The 20,340-nt window shown below is 42.9% G+C and overlaps 1 protein-coding gene and 1 pseudogene across 3 annotated transcripts in view; one reads left to right on the plus strand and one right to left on the minus strand.

The window, feature by feature from the left end:
- Positions 1–20,340, plus strand: part of LOC136851274 (gamma-tubulin complex component 6-like) — a 366,897-nt gene that overhangs the window by 115,546 nt on the left and 231,011 nt on the right. For all 3 annotated transcript variants that reach the window (XM_067125258.1, XM_067125257.1, XM_067125259.1), the window contains exon 13: positions 2,434–2,565. In XM_067125258.1, the coding sequence (XP_066981359.1) occupies positions 2,434–2,565 (132 nt within the window). The remainder of the gene's footprint in view (positions 1–2,433; positions 2,566–20,340) is intronic.
- On the minus strand, positions 571–1,746 carry LOC136851279 (peflin pseudogene; annotated as a pseudogene).

Raw genomic sequence — 20,340 nt, forward strand, 5'->3', positions numbered from 1 at the left:
TTGTAAGGAGTTATGTTTGTGGACCTTTTCTAGTGTCCCCATTTTAGCTTAATATTTTCATTTTCTTACATCACTTATTTTTTACTCATCTAAAAATATCTTTTTATTCCTATTTGTGTGTTTGTGCACTGCTGCTTCACCCACACTAGCTTTGTTCATTTTGAAATATAACATTATTCTTCATTTGCATGAATACTGTGATAATTACTCTTCCTTCAGGGATCAACATTGCTTTTTGTATGTGATTGGGTATTAATGGCCATGGTCACTGTGTTTTTTGTGTTAGTGAGCTTGATATATTTTTTAGCAGTGTTCTATATCAGCTATAGTATTCATGCAAAATACAAGCTTAAAGTTAGTAGTTCTGGAAAATTGCATACATGATATAAATATCAAGAGGAAAATTGTTACTTTATTATTACTAATTCATGTTAGTAGTACCAGTGGTAGCTGCATTTCTAACAAATTCAAATCATTTGTAATTGGTTTAGCATATCCAAGATCAGATTCATTGGTTTATTTCCTAGTAGTTGATTGAGGGTTAAAATATGGTTTTAATTAAGCTATTACTTCCAGGAAATAATCAAATTTTATTAATTTTCAAAAGACCATTTTTGCAATGAATTCAATACATTTTAAGCATTTTTTCAGAAAGAAAGAGTTTTGTTTCAGGTTTGTTTTGTATATTGTACTGGACTTTGATTTGTTGCTATCAATGAAACATCACTTGATTCTTTTTTTGATTTCTTGCTATCACTGAAACACAACTTGATTCTTTTTTTGATTTCTTGCTATCACTGAAACACAACTTGATTCATTTTTGATTTCTTGCTATCACTGAAACATCACTTGACTTTTTTTTTTTTTTTGATGCGCTTAATTCCATATCACTTGCTTAGACAGAAGATAATGTCATTTTTAGGAATTCTTCATAACTTACAGTAATGATGCCTTTCATTTCATGATCATGAGCCCTGAAGGCATCAGTTAGATTCTGCATCTTGATGTTGATCAGGATAAAGTTATCCAGAGTGATACTCTTGTTCTTTGTTGAGTATTTTGACACTAAAAAACCTACAAATTGTGGTGAAAGGCGGTATCCCATTTGTTGGAGGGCATTGATCATTTCACTTTCACTTATTGTGCCTGACTTGTCTTGGTCGAAGTGTCGATAAGTATCAATCCATTTGTTGACAAACGAAAACAGTTGACCAAATTCATGGAGGTCAATGGTGCCTGTGTGGTTTTTATCAAACATGGCTATCATCAGGTTACAAGCTTCTTCAGAAAATTGAGACCAGTTTCCGTTTTGTAAAGCTAGGCGTAGTTCACTAGCATTGACATGCCCTGAGTTATCTTGATCAACTGCATGGAACCAGGATGCAACTGTTGGGTCAATGGCTGGAGAAGTGCTTCTGTGTTGCCCTTGTCCTGCTGCGGCTGATGGTATATGTTGTGCATACTGACCTGGGTAAGCTTTGTGTCTTTCTTCAGGAGCTTGACTAGGATAACCCATGGTTGGTAAAAAAGGGGCTGTTGCTGAATATTGTGTTGGAGGAAGTCCAGGTGCTTGCTGCACATAAGGATAATTGTGGAAGCTCATAATGTTTCTAGCACAACTTCTGCAGTTATAAATGACAGATTAACTTGGCAATATCAGTAAAAAAGCAACTTAATTTCTAATCAGGTTCACTTTGGATAGTCACCAAGTTGCTTGCAAATAGCCAGGTGCTGTAAGTGAAAATTAGTGACGAGTGGTAGTGTTGTTTTAGCCTTTCGAGCTTATCTCTTACCTTGTGCTGTTTAGATAAGATATAATTTTTTTATCATGCTGTGGAACAAAAATGACTAGTTATCATGTTTGAGTACAAAGGTTGTCTGAATTTCTTATCTTTGGCCACTGGTTGTGTTATGATAGTGGGTATTTAATATTATAAGTAGACTGAAAAAGTTATGAATGCAATCTAGGTAAATCTGTATTTATTCAACCGATGTTCTTTAAAAGTTGGTTTCCTTGAAACTAGCTCTCAATTATTGTTGTTTATCAGTGGAAAAGTAATTCATAATTATGACATATGTTAATTGAATGCAGTTGTTTTTGCACTCTGCCTGGCTAATAAAAGTTGATAGCTATTTTTCATTCATTTCCACAATATCAGAGCTCTCTTTAGTTCATGTAAACAAAAACAAAACATCTGTGTAAGAGACCTTTACATACATTATATTTTACTGTACTAATCACAACATAGTAAGAATAGGCACTGTGTATCTTGCTTAGTATAATTATTACTTTTTCTTAAATCCGTATGTATTAGAGATTCAACTATGTTTAGATTGACTTTATACTTAAATCCAGGTTTGTACTAATATTTATCAAGTATTTGGGTGCTATTTGGCATATTTATAATCTAATGAGAGTCATGTCTATTACAGCATTATCTAGTGAGTGGTGTTGTCAAGCACCCAAGCCTACAACTTTGCCTAACACAAGAACAACTTCAGAAGAAGCAAGAAGAGTGCCAAGCTTACAAAGTTCACGTAGAATACTTAGCAGCCAAAATTGAGGTATGCTGATTTTTACAGCATTTGCTTGTATTCTTTTATATTTTAATTTTTTTTTTTTTTTTTTCAGATAAATTAAACTGGTCTTTAGGTAAGAAAATCACAGAATTAATCTCACATAAACCTGCAACTATAAAAGGCAAATGTAAACAAAAGTATGAAATGAAAGACTTATGAGATATTTATATACATATGTATATACATATATACTGTACATACATACAGGCAATCCCCAATTATCGGCAGGGATTCTGTTCTGACGGCGTGACAATAACCGAAAATCGGGAGGTTTATATATATATATATATAATTTACATATAATTATACAGTAATCCTTAAATTATCCAGAATGCCATTATCTGATGCACCCGGACCAAGGATATATGATATATATAATTTCAAGATTGAAATAACTGGCCCCCCCAATGGTTGACAATGCTGCGAGACCTAGAGAAGTTTCCATGGTGGGGGAGCGGGGGTTGGATGGCTTAGTGCCATGGAGAGGAGGGGCAGTAAGACTGTGTAGAGAAAGATTCAGAGAAGAGGGTTGGAATGTGGGTGGAGCTGGGGAGCAGTTTTTATGGCTGGGATTGGTTGGGTATGCAGTGTTGCATGGGTGAAAAAAAAGTATACCTTAGTTTAACCAGACCACTGAACTGATTAACAGCTCTCCTAGGGCTGACCCAAAGGATTAGACTTATTTTATGTGGCTAAGGACCAGTTGGTTACCCAGCAACAGCTTATTGTGGAATCCAAACCACATTATAGCAAGAAATTAATTTCTATCACCAGAAATAAATTCCTTTAATTTTCATTGGCCGGCCGGAGACTCGAACTCGGGCCAAGCAGAGTGCTAGCCGAGAACTCTACCAACTCGTCCAACGAGGAACTTGTTGGATGGGTGAAGAGGGCTAGGTAGACCTGACTTGATAGAGCTTGTTTTGTTCTGTGTTTTTATGTTGATGATATAGTAATTCACATTTTATTAACCCTTAAACGCCGAGCCTCTATTTACAAAAACGTCTCCCTTCCTTCTGCCGGCGTTGGTGAGTTAGCGCCGAAGCGGAAAAAAGTTTTTTCAAAAAATCACAGCACGCTTAGTTTTTAAGATTAAGAGTTCATTTTTGGCTCCTTTTTTTGTCAATGCCTGAAGTTTAGTATGCAACCATCAGAAATGAAAAAAAATATAATTATCATATATAAATATTGGAATATATGACAGCAAAAAAAAAAAAAACATATAATTGTATACAAATCGCGCTGTAAGCACAACGGTTAAAGCTAATGAGTTAATTTTTTTACTTGTATTGTACACTAAATTGTGATGATTTTGGTATATAACAAATTGTAAAACGATCAAAGCAACACAGAGAAAATATTATCACAAAATGATGCATGAATTAAGTAACGTGCGGATGTAAAAAAATGTTTTTTTAAAAATTCACCATAAATCGAAATATTGTGCTAGAGACTTCCCGTTTGTTGAAAAATGAAGCTAATTGATTGAATATTACTAGACTGTAAGTGTTTTAGCTTACAATTGCAGTTTTCGACCATTTCGGTCGAGTTAAAGTTGACCGAAAGTCGAATTTTTTCTATTTATCGTGATTTATATGAAAATATTTCAAAACTGATAAAAGCTACAACCATGAGTTATTTTCTGTTGTATTGTACATGTATTACGATCTCGCCTCTCGAGATCGACAGGTTCTTTAAAATAAACAGGCAATTGGGCTGTAATGACTGACGAGAGGTGACAAACAAAGGAGAGAGGAGCAGAACAAATAAAAAAAAAATTACCTTAAAATTAATTTATTTACAGTAAGCTATGCACATATTTACAGTCGAGTCAGGTTCAATTTAATTTAAAATAAAACAATGAAATGAACATTACCACAAATGAATTAAACTCTTAGCAGCAGCAATAATCAAAATAAAAATTCAAAAAAGGCAGTGAACATTTAACACAGACATTCCTTAAAGACAGCCAAGTAAGAATAAGTTTAAAAGCCAAGTTTAAGTTTAAGTTAAGTTTACATTAGAGTCAGTAAATCAAACAGTTATTCACAAATGTTATTACAACCATTAAGGACCTCATTACAATACACAAATTTACGTGCATTTTGAACAGTGAAACTTATTAACAGACAGCAAATCATAAACCTACAAAATCATAAATATTAACAGGCAGCAAAGCAATAAATATCAGCAGACGAACTCAATAGAGACGTCGAAACAGCCCCAAACTGCTTAACAGGAACACTGCAGGACAACTCCGACAGAGTCGAAAACGACAACCATCTCGCCCCTCAAGCACAGTGCTGACGTCCTCCTCAGTACCGACGACCACGACAGAGCCGACACGGCAACCATCTCGTCCTCCAAGAAACGTGCTGACGCCCTCCTCTAAACACGACGACCACGACAGAGCCGACACGGCAACCATCTCGTCCTCAAGAAACTCTCTGCTGCTCTGCTCTGCTGCCAGGACCTGACTCGCAGGTACGGATACCTGCTGCTGCTGCTACTCCAGCTGGCTCGCTGCTGCCCTGGACCATCGGTCGTTCTGCCCTCCAGAACCTGGCTCGTTGCTGCTACGAACCTGACTGGTTGCTGTTACGAACCTGACTGGCGAAGACTGACGCCATCCATCAGACGCCAACTCGCCAGCAAGAAAAACAAAGAAAACAAAGGAGGCAACAATCCACCAAGGGAACAATTGGCAAGCGATTGTTCCTAACAACATGAAATTGCGCACATTTTCATATATAAAACTTTATGTAACGACTAATATAAAACGGTGCAAATATTACGACAACGAGACGAAAGAATTTCTGAGATGTTCGGCCGAATTACCGCGCAGACGTAAGGAAAATGTTTTTTTCAAAAATTCACCATAAATCGAAATATTGTGCTAGAGACTTCCAATTTATTGCAAAATGAAGGTAAACGATTGAATATTACTAGAATGTAAAAGTTTTAGCTTACAATTGCGTTTTTTTACCATTTCGGTCGAGTTAAAGTTGACCGAAGGTTGAAATTTTGGCAGTTATTGTGATTTATGTGAAAATATTTCAAAACTGATAAAAGCTACAACCATGAGCTATCTTCTGTTGTATTCTACATGAAATTGCGCACATTTTCATATATAAAAGTTTATGTAACGACTAATGTAAAACGATGCAAACATTACAACAACATGATGAAAGAATTTCTGAGATGTTCGGCAGAGTTACCGCGCGCAGACGTAAGGGAAAAGTTTTTATTTTCAGAAATTCACCATAAATCGAAATATTGTGCTAGAGACTTCCAGTCTGTTGCAAAATGAAGGTACATGATTGAATATTACTAGAATGTAATTGCGTTTTTTTTACCATTTCGTTCGAGTTAAAGTTGACCGAAGGTTGAAATTTTGGCAGTTATTGTCATTTATATGAAAATATTTCAAAACTGATAAAAGCTACTACCACAAGTTATTTTCTGTTGTATTCTACATGAAATTGTGCACATTTCCATATATAAAACTTTATGTAACGACTAATATAAAACAGTGCAAACATTACGACAACGTGATGAAAAGAATTTCTGGCGCGGACGTAAGAAAAAAGTTTTTTTTCAAAATTCACCATAAATCGAAATATTGTGCTAGAGACTTCCAATTTGTTGCAAAATGAAGGTAAATGATTGAATATTACTAGAATGTAAGAGTTTTAGCTTACAATTGCGTTTTTTACCATTTCGGTCGAGTCAAAGTTGACCGAAGGTTGAAATTTTGTCAGTTATCGTGATTTATATGAAAATATTTCAAAACTGATAAAAGCTACAACCATGAATTATTTTCTGTTGTATTGTACATGAAATTGCGCATATTTTCATATATAAAACTTTATGTAACGGCTAATATAGAACAGTGCAAAAATTACGACAAAATGACGAAAGAATTTCTGAAATTTTCGGCCGAGTTACCGCGCGCAGACGTAAGGAAAAAGTTTTTATATTCAGAAATTCACTGTAAATCGAAATATTGTGCTAGAGACTTCCAATTTGTTGCAAAATGAAGATACATGATTGAATATTACTAGAATGTAAGAGTTTTAGCTTACAATTGCGTTTTCTGAGTCCAGCCCCGTGTCAGCCGGTGAAATTCCATACTAACTCGAATTTCTAGGTATAAATTGCTAGATATACCAGAGAAAAAAGAGCTTTCAGGAATGCTGGGGTTACTACCCCCAGATCGAGCGTCTTCCCTAAGGAAGACGTCGGTATAACCAAGGGTGAGTGAAAGGATCACAACCACAGAGCTACACTCGATAGATATCCCTATGTCAAAACCCCGGAAGAGAGCGGTGAGCCGTTACAGCTCCCACACACAGGCGCCGCCAGACCGGCGACACCAGCGCCACCTACTTCATTCCATTTTGTAGCACGTGACTGATCACCCTCAGAATTTTTGTGCTTGTGCCTTTTTGTGTGTTTTTCTGCTTTTCGACATGTCTTCAAGCAGTTTTACCATCTCCAAGTTAAGTACCATCTTATTGTGGGGTTTTTTCGATAAGTTTGGCTGCATCTGTCCTTATTTCACAATTATGAGATTGTTGTTATGACGCCACAAGGCGTCCCCAGCCAACCATGCCGACCGTGAGACGACCCCTTCAGTCTTTTCTGTCGGGGTTGTCTCTTTGTCGTTATATTACTTATCTGTTCCCCCAGATCTCTTCCTGGCGGTGTTTCCTGCGGTGGTTTTATTGGAGTTTTGTTTAATTTTTCTATGAACCCCATAACGAGTCCCTATAGGGTCCCCGTCATACCCCGCTTAGATCTCCCCCCCAGGATGAGTTCCTAGTTGGTCTTAGTTATTTACTATTATTATTATGATATTTTGGCGTTGGTGCTATTTATATATATATATTTTGTTACCTCTTCGGGGTAGCGGCAGCTTTAGGTCTAGCCGCTCCTCCGAGGTAGGCTACGCACCTCGCATGAGCACATTATTCTTAGAAATTATTCTTATGTATATTGTGTTATTGTGATGGTTTTTATATTATGTCGTGTGTGGGTTTTTCTCCCTTGCCTATCATGTTAGGCTCGTATTGCTTCCTTGTCCTCTCGCCCTCCTCATAGGTTAGGTGTGGAGTGGTTCATCGGGTTGAGGGAGTTTTGTTGCTATTTCCTCTGTGGCCGTTTTTGGGGTGGCAGAGTGAGCCCTTTGTTCTCCCCTTCTTTTGAAGGAGTAGAGTTCATTGGGTGTGCCTCCTCTAGGCTATTCGCCTTTTTGCCCCCTCCTTTTCGGTCCTGGTTGGTTCTCGGCACAGAATTTCTCTCCCTGTTTTCCCCTTCCTCCACCCTTCCCTTTCTCCTTCCGTTAGCCTAGGCTAGGCCTAAGCTCGGGTATTCATCTAGGCTTTGCCTAGTCAGGAGTTGGGCGTTGAGTTCTTGGTCGCATCCCTTCCCTCAGGAGTAGGCTTGTCCTGCCAAGCTCATATTATATTCTTGGCGTGGCGTGTGCTTGCAGTCGAGCGGGTGAATCATTTTCCCTTGTCTCCTGTTTTCACTCTCGTAGCCTACTCCTCTTCCCTACCCCACCACCCTCCCTCCTCCCCCCTCATCTCAACCAGCCCTTGCCCTACTCGTGTGGGTTACGCTAGATGGCGTTTTCTCAAGTTGGGGACTCCTCTGGTGGAGAGATTCGCTCCCTCCCAGAACTAGTCCCCGGCAACGCTGTGTTTGTTTTGACGTTTCGTTTACCTCTCTCCGAGTTCGAGCGGGTTTCGAACATTCTTTCCTTGATCTTAATCACTCTCCGTCGGGTTGCTTTGCTGGGTTGATGACGCCTGCTCCGGCTTATGTTTTACTTGGCCTTTATGACGGGCACCTCACCCACCTTGTTTCCCTGGCGGGAGGTCCGAGAGAGGGGAGTGAATGAGAGAGAGAGGATACCTCCAGTCTCCGGAGTTGATTTTCTCATTATTACCATCACTTGTATATTATATATTTATATTATCTGGCGGGAGTGAGCTTCTCACTCCACCATTATACTTATTTTATATGTTTTTTGAGTCCGGTGCTCCACCCTGGGGTTCCGCCATCTTTTTGCTGGCAGCCCTTGTGGTGGGTCCCTGTTGTCTCAATCTTTCCATTCCGCCGAGTATTCGGTGACCGGAAGTATCTTGCCTTCCACTCTGTTTAATTTATGGCTTGGTGGTCTCGTCCCTGACGAGGGGGTTTTTCTCTCATTCCGGTAGTAAGCGGAAATACCCTGGCCTTCCAGCTTTAGGTTACTTAGAGTGGTAGGTTCATGTACTTTTTTACACTTACAGACTGTTCGTTGTGAGGAGCCGGGGTGCACCGCTTCTCTCCAGCAACCATATGGACACGTGGTGTGCCGGACCCACGCTGGCTGTGCGGTCTGGTTGGATGACCTAATTGTCTGGCACCCTGACGGCTGTGAGGTTTGCTTCGCTCTGTGCGCTGGCATCCAGGACGAGTCGGTAAGATATAGCTTCTCCTTATTACGTTCTCATGTCGGTGTAGTGCTTATATGGTTTTCAACCTACTTTCCGTTCAACCCTAATTGTTCGTTCTCTTACAGGCGGACGAGTCCTCCAAGAAAACTTCTCTTGAGTCTCTCCGCGCCTGGGTGGCTGGGTTCGGAAGGAACGTTCCGTCGGGGAAGCCTTATGTCCTCGACGCGAAGTTGAGGGACCTGCTTTACCCTGGCGCCCGGGTGGCTGCTGCGGTTCCGGAAGAACTGGCCACCCCTATCATACAGCAGATCCGGGATGCGACCCAGCCACCCTAAGAGGACATCCTGTACGCGGAGGTGTCGGAGGATGTCGCCAAGTTAGACTTGGACCTGGAACCAATGAACACGGAACAGGACCAGGTGGTAGGTAGCGAGGTAAGTGAGGTTGCGGGGCGGCCCCCCGACTCCCCATCTTCCTCTGTTTCTTCTTTTGCAGGTTTTGCAATGTCTTCCACCTTGGGTGACAGGGCTCCATCAGCTGTCCCCAAGCTGAAGCTGAAGACTTCATGGAAGGCGAAGGGCTTTAAGTCCTCGTCTTCCAGGAAAGCATCGCTTTTCCCCCGTCGAAGGCTAAGGTCTCCGCCTGTGTAGCCTCCGTGAGCAAACCTGGAACCTCCGCACTGCATGAGCACATTATTCTTAGAAATTATTCTTATGTATATTGTGTTATTGTGATGGTTTTTATATTATGTCGTGTGTGGGTTTTTCTCCCTTGCCTATCATGTTAGGCTCGTATTGCTTCCTTGTCCTCTCGCCCTCCTCATAGGTTAGGTGTGGAGTGGTTCATCGGGTTGAGGGAGTTTTGTTGCTATTTCCTCTGTGGCCGTTTTTGGGGGTGGCAGAGTGAGCCCCTTTGTTCTCCCCCTTCTTTTCGAAGGAGTAGAGTTCATTGGGTGTGCCTCCTCTAGGCTATTCGCCTTTTTGCCCCCTCCTTTTCGGTCCTGGTTGGTTCTCGGCACAGAATTTCTCTCCCTGTTTTCCCTTCCTCCACCCTTCCCTTACTCCTTCCGTTAGCCTAGGCTAGCCTAAGCTCAGGTATTCATCTAGGCTTTGCCTAGTCAGGAGTTGGGCGTTGAGTTCTTGGTCGCATCCCTTCCCTCAGGAGTAGGCTTGTCCTGCCAAGCTCATATTATATTCTTGGCGTGGCGTGTGCTTGCAGTCGAGCGGGTGAATCATTTTCCCTTGTCTCCTGTTTTCACTCTGTAGCCTACTCCTCTTCCCTACCCCACCACCCTCCTCCTCCCCCTCATCTCAACCAGCCCTTGCCCTACTCGTGCGGGTTACGCTAGATGGCGTTTTCTCCGAGTTGGGGACTCCCTCTGGTGGAGAGATTCGCTCCCTCCCAGAACTAGTCCCCGGCAACGCTGTGTTTGTTTTGATGTTTCGTTTACCTCTCTCCGAGTTCGAGCGGGTTTCGAACATTCTTTCCTTGATCTTAATCACTCTCCGTCGGGTTGCTTTGCTGGGTTGATGACGCCTGCTCCGGCTTATGTTTTACTTGGCCTTTTATGACGGGCACCTCACCCACCTTGTTTCCCTGGCGGGGAGGTCCGAGAGAGGGGGAGTGAATGAGAGAGAGAGGGATACCTCCAGTCTCCGGAGTTGATTTTCTCATTATTACCATCACTTGTATATTATATATTTATATTATCTGGCGGAGTGAGCTTCTCACTCCACCATTATACTTATTTTATATGTTTTTTGAGTCCGGTGCTCCACCCTGGGGTTCCGCCGTCTTTTTTGCTGGCAGCCCTTGTGGTGGGTCCCTGTTGTCTCAATCTTTCCATTCCGCCGGAGTATTCCGGTGACCGGAAGTATCTTGCCTTCCACTCTGTTTAATTTATGGCTTGGTGGTCTCGTCCCTGACGAGGGGTTTTTCTCTCCACCGGAACATTCCGGTAGTAAGCTGAAATACCCTGGCCTTCCAGCTTTAGGTTACTTAGAGTGGTAGGTTCATGTACTTTTTACACTTACAGACTGTTCGTTGTGAGGAGCCGGGGTGCACCGCTTCTCTCCAGCAACCATATGGACACGTGGTGTGCCGGACCCACGCTGGCTGTGCGGTCTGGTTGGATGACCTAATTGTCTGGCACCCTGACGGCTGTGAGGTTTGCTTCGCTCTGTGCGCTGGCATCCAGGACGAGTCGGTAAGATATAGCTTCTCCTTATTACGTTCCTCATGTCGGTGTAGTGCTTATATGGTTTTCGAACCTACTTTCCGTTCAACCCTAATTGTTCGTTCTCTTACAGGCGGACGAGTCCTCCAAGAAAACTTCTCTTGAGTCTCTCCGCGCCTGGGTGGCTGGGTTCGGAAGGAACGTTCCGTCGGGGAAGCCTTATGTCCTCGACGCCGGTTGAGGGGACCTGCTTTACCCTGGCGCCCGGTGGCTGCTGTGGTTCCGGAAGAACTGGCCACCCCTATCATACAGCAGATCCGGGATGCGACCCAGCCACCCTAAGAGGACATCCTGTACGCGGAGGTGTCGGAGGATGTCGCCGCGTTAGACTTGGACCTGGAACCAATGAACACGGAACAGGACCAGGTGGTAGGTAGCGAGGTAAGTGAGGTTGCGGGGGCGGGCCCCCTTTTTGACTCCCCATCTTCCTCTGTTTCTTCTTTTGCAGGTTTTGCAATGTCTTCCACCTTGGGTGACAGGGCTCCATCAGCTGTCCCCAAGCTGAAGCTGAAGACTTCATGGAAGGCGAAGGGCTTTAAGTCCTCGTCTTCCAGGAAAGCATCGCTTTTCCCCGTCGAAGGCTAAGGTCTCCGTGCCTGTAGCCTCCGTGAGCAAACCTGAACCTCCGGCAAAGGCGCGAGTAAGAGGGCATCAAAACCAAGCCCTCCTCGCCAGCCTGCCTTTGATCCGGAGGCGTTTGCAAACTCGTTGTTCGAGAGGTTCTCGGCGGAGGTCGAGTCTAAATTTACGAAGATCTCTGAAAAACTTACCAGCCATGATAACATACTGGCGGGAATGGCTCGCCCTGGCGGAGTCGAACCGCAGTATGCTATTCCTGACACGGCTGATCTCCCTCCTTTTGACGTCGGGAACCCTTGGCGTTTTGCCCTCCGTGCTATTCAACACGAGGGTACTCTGACTGTTGAAGGTCTTGGCACGAGACGGTTAGAGGAACTTGAGTTCTTTCCTCCCGATCTCCTGCCCCCTTATCCAGGCTTCGTTAGGCTGACGGAAGAAGCCTGGGTACGCTCAGACAAGGTCCCTAGAAAGACAGTGATCTTCCCTAGGGACCAAGCTCAGTCGGCTCTCCTGCGCACTCTGACGGAGTGGCAGGCAGACAACACGAAACTTACACCTTTCAAGGGCAACTATACCATGTTCGCCCTGGGTGATAAGTTGCCGACTCCTTGCCTAAACAAAGTGGCTCTGGCTACGGCTCGAGCGTGCTTTGACGGCAACCCCTTGCCTCAACTAAGGGAGACAGACTCCACATCCCTGGTATTCCCAGGGGGTGAGGAGTTCTGGGTTGACGCCCCATCCACTTTTACTGTGGGAAAGCTGGACGCTTACTGCGCATCAACCCAATTCAGCGAGCAGCTTCCTAAGCTCCCGGAAGCCCTGCTGAAGTCTGAATTTGAGGCCCGGACTAGGCTAGCCCGGTCATTGAACTCCGTCTGCCTCACAGAAGCGACTGCCGTCTCCTGTGCAGACGAGCCCTTCTTTCAGGTCTTAGCTAAATCCCTGTTAGCAGGGTTTCAGACAGACCTCTTCGATTTCATGATGGCTAAGCTTGAGTGCAGAAAATTCATCTTTGCCGAAGCCACCATACGTCATGAGCCTAACAAGCTCATGAAGAGCTCCATCTGGGGCCCTAACCTCTTCCCAGAAGAAGAGGTAGCCAGTGTACTCAGGGAGGCTACAAGAGCTAACCAGAGTCTTCGCTCTCGCTGGGGTATCTCAGCTTATAAGCGTAAGACCCCAGAATCTGGCGGCCCCCAGACTAAAGGTGGTAAACGGTTCAGGAGACACAAGAGGCCTCATCATCAGACGGTAGTTCAAGCCGTCCCGGTCTCGGCAGTTGCACAGCCCTCCACCTCGAAAGCCCATCCCCAACAATATGTGCTGGTCCAACCAGCCCATTCCTTGCTGCACCCTTTGTGCGTTGCCTCACCAGCGTACAACCCCCACCTATGAAGGCCGTGGGTTCTTTCACGGCCTTAATAGGAGCGCAAGGGGGAAGAGGTCGGGCCCCTTACAGAGGCAAGCCCAACACCGCCCCAAGAGGTAAACCTGGACGTGGTAGAGGAGAACAAACCCGCTCCCTCCCACTGAGAACAATCAGGTAGGTGGTCGCCTTTACTGGTTCAGAGACCAGTGGTCCTTCAGCCCTTGGGCATACAGCATTGTGTCCAAAGGTCTAGGATGGAGCTGGACCAAAGACCCCCCTCCTCTGATCAGGTTCTACCATCCACCCTCAAGAGTCCTACAGGACTACGTGGCGGAATTGCTCAACAAGCGAGCAATAAAGAAAGTAAGGCACCTCAAGTTTCAAGGCAGGTTGTTCACTGTTCCCAAGAAAGACTCCGATCAGCAAAGAGTGATCCTGGATCTGTCGCGTCTAAATCATTATATAAAATGCGACAAATTTCGTATGCTTACAGTAGCACAGGTATGGACTCTACTTCCGCATGGAGCCGTCACCTCCTCTCGATCTTTCAGACGCTTACTATCACGTCCCGGTTGCGCGGAGCTTCTCTCCGTTCCTGGGTTTCAGACTCGGGAATCAAGCCTACTCCTTCAGGGTCATGCCTTTCGGTCTAAATATTGCACCCAGGATATTTACGAAACTGGCGGACACGGTAGTTCAGCAACTCCGGTCCCGAGGGATATCCCTAGCAGCGTACCTAGACGATTGGATAATTTGGGCTCCAACAGTTCTAGAATGCCGGAAGGCCACGGCCACGGTCATCAACTTCCTGGAGTCGTTAGGGTTTTCAACTGAATAGAGAGAAGTCCCGCCTGACCCCGAGTCCCGGTTTCAGTGGCTGGGTCTCCAGTGGGATCTGTCCTCTTACACGTTATCCCTCCCGCCTCCCAAGCGGAAGGAGATAGCTTCCTTACCAGGAAATTCCTGAAAGACAAAGCAGCATCCCGCCGGGCCCAAGAAAGAATCCTTGGTTCCCTTCAATTTGCCTCAGTGATGGACCTGCTCCTAAAAGCAAAATTAAAAGACATAAACAGAGTGTGGCGGAGTCGAGCCAATGTCAGGCTCAGAGACAAGGTCTCCTCCATTCCCTGGATTTTAAAGGCGAGACTGCGGCCTTGGTCCACAGTCAGCGGCCTGTCCAAAACAGTTCCACTTCAGTTTCCCCCTCCGGCGCTGGTAGTTCACACGGACGCCTCATTAAGCCGCTGGGGAGGGTATTCGCCAAAACAAAAAGTACAAGGAACGTGGTCTACAATGTTTCAACGGTTCCATATAAACACCTTGGAAGCTATGGCGGTATTTCTAACCTTAAAGAAAATCCGCCCCCCCAGCCGGATTCATATCAGGCTGGTGTTGGACAGCGCCGTGGTAGTTCATTGCATCAACAGGGCCGGCTCCAAATCAGGTCGAGTGAACCAGGTTATGGTAGCTATTTTCTCCCTGGCGAACAAGCACAGCTGGCATCTGTCAGCCACCCACCTAGCGGTGCGGAACGTGGTGGCGGATTCCCTGTCCAGGGCCACTCCGTTGGAGATGGAGTGGTCTCTGGACAGAGAGTCATTCAATTGGATTTGCCGCTGGGTTCCGGGTCTCCAAGTGGATCTGTTCGCAATGGAGAGCAACTTCAAGCTTCCCTGTTATGTGGCCCCGAACCTGATCCCCAGGCGTGCGCCACGGGCGCAATGACCATAGACTGGAACAATTGGGAGAAGATTTATCTATTTCCCCAATAAATTTGCTGTTGAAAGTACTGCACAAACTCAGGTCATTCAAAGGTCAACCAGCCCTGGTAGCCCGTACTGGCCGAAGAGCAATTGGTTCCCTCTTCTTCAGGAACTTGGGTTGCGGAGTCTTCGGATTCCCAATCCCAAACTGACCCAAACAGTACAAACTAACTGTGTCAGCTTCCTCAAGAATTCAGAATGCCCTAGTTTTATGGACTTTATAAAGTTCGCAGCTCAAAAGGGAGCAAACATTGACCCGTTAACACTCTGTTTTTAGAATCAGACAAGAAAGATTCTACTCTCAGAGAATATGACTCAGCAGTCAAGAAATTGGCCTCCTTTTGAAGACATCTGAAGCCCAAACCATGACTACTAACCTAGCAGTTACCTTCTTTAGATCATTGTTTGAAAAGGCCTTGCCCCTGCCACTATTACCACAGCTAAGTCAGCCCTGAAGAAGGTATTCTTAAATGGTTTTAAAATTGACCTTACAGATTCTTACTTTTCATCTATTCCTAGAGCATGCGCTGCCTGAGACCCGTATCACGCCCACATTCTGTTACGTGGTTCCTCAATGATGTACTTAAGTTAGCATCCGAGATTGACAACTCTCAATGCACTTATTTGGATCTGTTAAGGAAAACTTTATTTCTGATTAGCTTGGCTTCAGGTGCCAGAATCTCAGAGCTGTCGGCTCTCTCTAGAGGTGATGATTTTGTTAGTTTCCTCCCGACCGAGAAGCCCTCCTTTCTCCTAATCATATATTTTTTGCCAAAAATGAAGACCCTCAAGACAGGTGGTCTCCTTGGAAGGTGGTGCCCCTTCCACAGGACCAGTCCTTATGCCCAGTCTATACCTTAAAGTCTTACCTTTTAAGAACTCCACAGTGTAAGTCGGGTCCTCTTTTATCAGGGAGAAAGGTGGTACTCTATCGTTAAATGCAATAAGACAACAAATTTTGTATTTCATTAAACAAGCTAACCCGGATTCAGTTCCTAAGGTTCATGATATTCTCATGCAGTAGCTACTTCCACTAATTACTTTCATAATATGGATTTTTCAGAACTTACCAAATATACCGTTGGAAATCACCTCTAGTGTTTAAACGCCATTATTTAAAATCACTCAAGCCCTGAAATTTTCTACAGTGGCTGTGGGGAGTGTCATTTCCCCACCTTAATTACCCATTATCCTTTATCCTCCCCCTACCCCCGCCCGCCTGCCTCATTTACTTCTCTGCTTGCCCTTCTGGTTGATCATGCCTCACTGCCTTGCTCCTCATATTGATATTGTTATTGTCTTTTTTATATTTGGGAACTGTATTTTGACATGTTATGATTCTGGATTGTCTTAGGGGTACTGGGCTGTTTTTATTTTGCTCCATGTACCCCATATATATATTTTCTCATGTTGTAGATGTCTCTCTTATGTTTAGTTATAAGTTCATATTTTCTCCTTAATCTTAAGTATTTTTGACTGTATTTTGCCTTATAGTCTTAAGTATTTTTGATGTATTTCCCTGCCATGTTGTTTGGTGTATTGACTTTCTACTCTAATTTTAAGGTCGTATTACTGTACTTTTCGTATTAATATTCATTTTTTCATGTGAGAGATATCCTCATTAAATCCATTCTCATAGCTTGTGTTTTTCTTCAGACTACCTTGTTTCCTCGTAGTTTGCAGTCTTGGCATGATTCTCTATCACTATTTCACCGGCTGACACGGGGCTGGACTCAGAAAAGGGATTTTGACAAAGGAAAAATCTATTTCTGAGGAAGGCCCCGTGTCACCCGGTGACCCTCCCAGAAGTGGCTTCCGCTCCCCCCTATTTGCACATGCCAAGCCTGGGGATGGTGCTAGCCTGGAATGAAGTAGGTGGCGCTGGTGTCGCCGGTCTGGCGGGCGCCTGTGTGTGGGAGCTGTAACGGCTCACCGCTCTCTTCCGGGGGTTTTGACATAGGGATATCTATCGAGTGTAGCTCTGTGGTTGTGATCCTTTCACTCACCCTTGGTTATACCGACGTCTTCCTTAGGGAAGACGCTCGATCTGGGGGTAGTAACCCCAGCATTCCTGAAAGCTCTTTTTCTCTGGTATATCTAGGAATTTATACCTAGAAATTCGTGTTAGTATGGAATTTCACCGGGTGACACGGGCCTTCTCAGAAATAGATTTTTCCTTTGTCAAAATCCCTTTTTACACCATTTTATACTGGTTGAGTCAAAGTTGACCGAAGGTTGAAATTTTTTGTAGAAAAATAAGTCTTAGGTCGCCCTCTCTGGCACCCAACAGACAATTTTAGTCGATGTATGATGTCTTCCCAGTAGGCGTTTATTTTTTTTGTTGTGGGTTAAAGGATATGTACAGTACTGACTTACGGTAGAGAGAGAGAGAGACAGAGATAACTGAGGTATGCTTGTTCGTGTCTAAGTACACTAACACACACACTCCTTTATTTTGTAATTTACATTTTATACTAAATATAGATGTTGACTTATGACAAATGCAACTTACGACAGTAGCAAAAAAATTACAAAAATAAAAAACTATAAAGAAATTATAAAAATTTACAAAACATTGTGCAGCTGTCAGCGCTTATGAGTAGTTTTGTCCCAGCGATCATTCAGCCTCTCAAGTTTTCCTTCCTTGGACTATCAAACATGCATATCCATCATGGTATATGATCATACAGTTAAACAATTTAAGAATGTTTGGTTAGATTGGAAGGAATGGCTAACAGTTTGATATTCATCCATCCGAAATATTTACACCAAAGTTCTCTGATGCACACTAACATTTGATTGTACACCAGCTGCAGTCTATAGCCGTGAATAATAAAAAATGTTTGATTATATGTGGCCTTCCTAACAAGCATGAACACCAACACTTCTGCTTTCATCTCTCTCTCTCTCTCTCTCTCTCTCTCTCTTTTCTCTCTCTCTCTCTCTCTCTCTCTCTCTCATGCCATAGAGAACAGTAGCTGTTATTTGTGCTTCATATACTGTTTGAAAAGTTTGTAATTAGGTTGACAAAAAGGATACTTTCATTGTCAACAATTCAGCCAGACAAAGAGGCAAGAAAGGATATCAGCTTGGAATTAAAAGTGAATGTGATTAACCAGTATGAAGGAGGAAAATGAATTAGGACAATACCACATGACCTAGAAATTCCACGTTCAACAGTCGACATTTCTTAAGATTGAGAGTGAATACGTGAAGCTGTTTAAATATTTGCTTCAGTGAACTCTACTGTAATTACGAAGCAAAGACAAGGGCCAGTCCGTGAAATGGGACGGTTATCAATGGTGTGGATAAAAGACCAAATTAAAAACAAACACCATTAAGCCTTAATACCATCCAGGCAAAGGCTAGAAGTCCTTTTCAGACCCTTAAGGAATGTGCAGGTGATGACTCAACAGGAATTTATTGCAAGTACTGGATGGTTAGAAGGTTCAAAAGAAGATCAGTTTGCACAATGTTCGGGTAACAAGAAAGGCAGTGAAAAAGTTTGTCAATAGTTTTGACGAATTTATACAAGAAAAAGGGTAGAATATTACAACAGTATATTTCTTATGAAAAAACTATGAGTTAATTACCATTCTCAGAATAAACTTAAAAAAATAAATTCAAGTAAATGTGAAAACATGAATATCAAACGCATGTGCTTCACACGTGATAGGCAAACATCGTAAAAACATTTTGTAACATTATGATGAAATGACAATTTGTTGGGATCAAACTAGAGATCAGTAACATTAAAGTACTTTCCAATACTTGACAGAATTACTATGGTGCATTATTTATCAGAGTCAACTGAAATAAGGTTAAACAGATTTCATTTTGGGCACAATTACCACTGGCATACCATCAGAGCATATGAAACGTAGATGTAAACTTGGGGCAAGTAACTAAATATTGGAATGAATTGGAAAATTAAGTAGTTAAATGAAATATAACATTATCAGTGATAAAATATTCTCCTGTGTACTTTAAATATATAAGTATGATACCCAGTTAAAACTACATGGAGAGCTTGCACTGGGGCCAATGATATAGCAAAATTAATAAAACGTGCTTCCCACACTTTGGCTAAGGAGACATGATGCATTAGTTCGTAAGGAGGGAATGTTATATAAAATGAAAACTTTCTCTCAACAGAATTAGGTTAAGCGTAGCGTGGGAATTAATTAAAAGACCGTTCATGGTCTCAAGTCGGATTGAAAATTAAATCATTGCTTTCTTCACAGTAAAGGGAACGCTCTGATCTAAGTTAGAGAAAACAAATAAGTGCTAATAAAAGCCTCTGGTATTTCTCTTGCAAGTTAATAGGTAAAAGATAGGTAAAAGAGATTTCCTTTGCTGCAAGTTAATAGTTAAAAGACAGGTAAAAGAGATTTCCTTTGCTGTGACAATGATAAAAGTCTTTTAAAATAAAGTGATATGAACAACACTTGATTTGAATGAGTTACAAGTCCCTCACTAAAAAGTAAGTATACCTTAGTTTTACCAGACCACTGAGCTGATTAACAGCTCTCCTAGGGCTGGCCCAAAGGATTAGACTTATTTTACGTGGCTAAGAACCAATTGGTTACTTAGCAAGACAGTTGACACGCCACAAAATGGCTGACTAACTTGACAGTTCAAGATCGCTAGAGAGCTGCATGACTCAGTGGACAACTGATACCCACAAACATACGTACAAACACACAAACTATCTCTCCTCTATTTAGGAAAGCCAGAATGAAATACATGAATCTTTTGTGAGTGAATGACGCACAAACATATTTAGAAGTTAATTGCACTTTTAAAAAACATACAATAACTAAGAGACAAGGAACTTTGAAAATACGATCTTTTAATTTCCTGGAAAGAAGGGCAGTTTGAGGTATGAAGGTACTTGTCGGGAGTGGAGCTACAAGTAAGGTGAAGGCTGGAAACCTTCATCAGGGGAGTTACCAACGCGGTAAATTGCCGTACTCCTAACAAATTCTGACTCTAACACTTCCTACAGCTTTGAAAATGTGTCTAAGCTTTCACAAAACAATTAGCTAGCCTAGCATTCCCTAGCAAGTCTAATACCATGCAAATGTTCCTGCACATGCAAGGCAAAGAGCTCTAACTCAGAAATACTAACATGCAACTTACCTAACCAAGTGTCCTTGTCTGGAATGCTGTCCAAACATTTTGACTGGCATGCAGACAGATCTATTGGTGAGAATATATCTTCACTATCACCACAAGAATTAAATTCCTGATGGGAATTTATGCATTCCTAGTCATGAATTACGAACGTAAATACAGTGGATCCCCCCGCTTATTCGCGGTTCAGCAATCACAGATGCAGTTATTTGGAGATTTTTCTTTGACACA

Source organism: Macrobrachium rosenbergii, chromosome 23 (genome assembly GCF_040412425.1).
Source record: "Macrobrachium rosenbergii isolate ZJJX-2024 chromosome 23, ASM4041242v1, whole genome shotgun sequence".
Lineage (NCBI taxonomy): Eukaryota > Metazoa > Arthropoda > Malacostraca > Decapoda > Palaemonidae > Macrobrachium > Macrobrachium rosenbergii.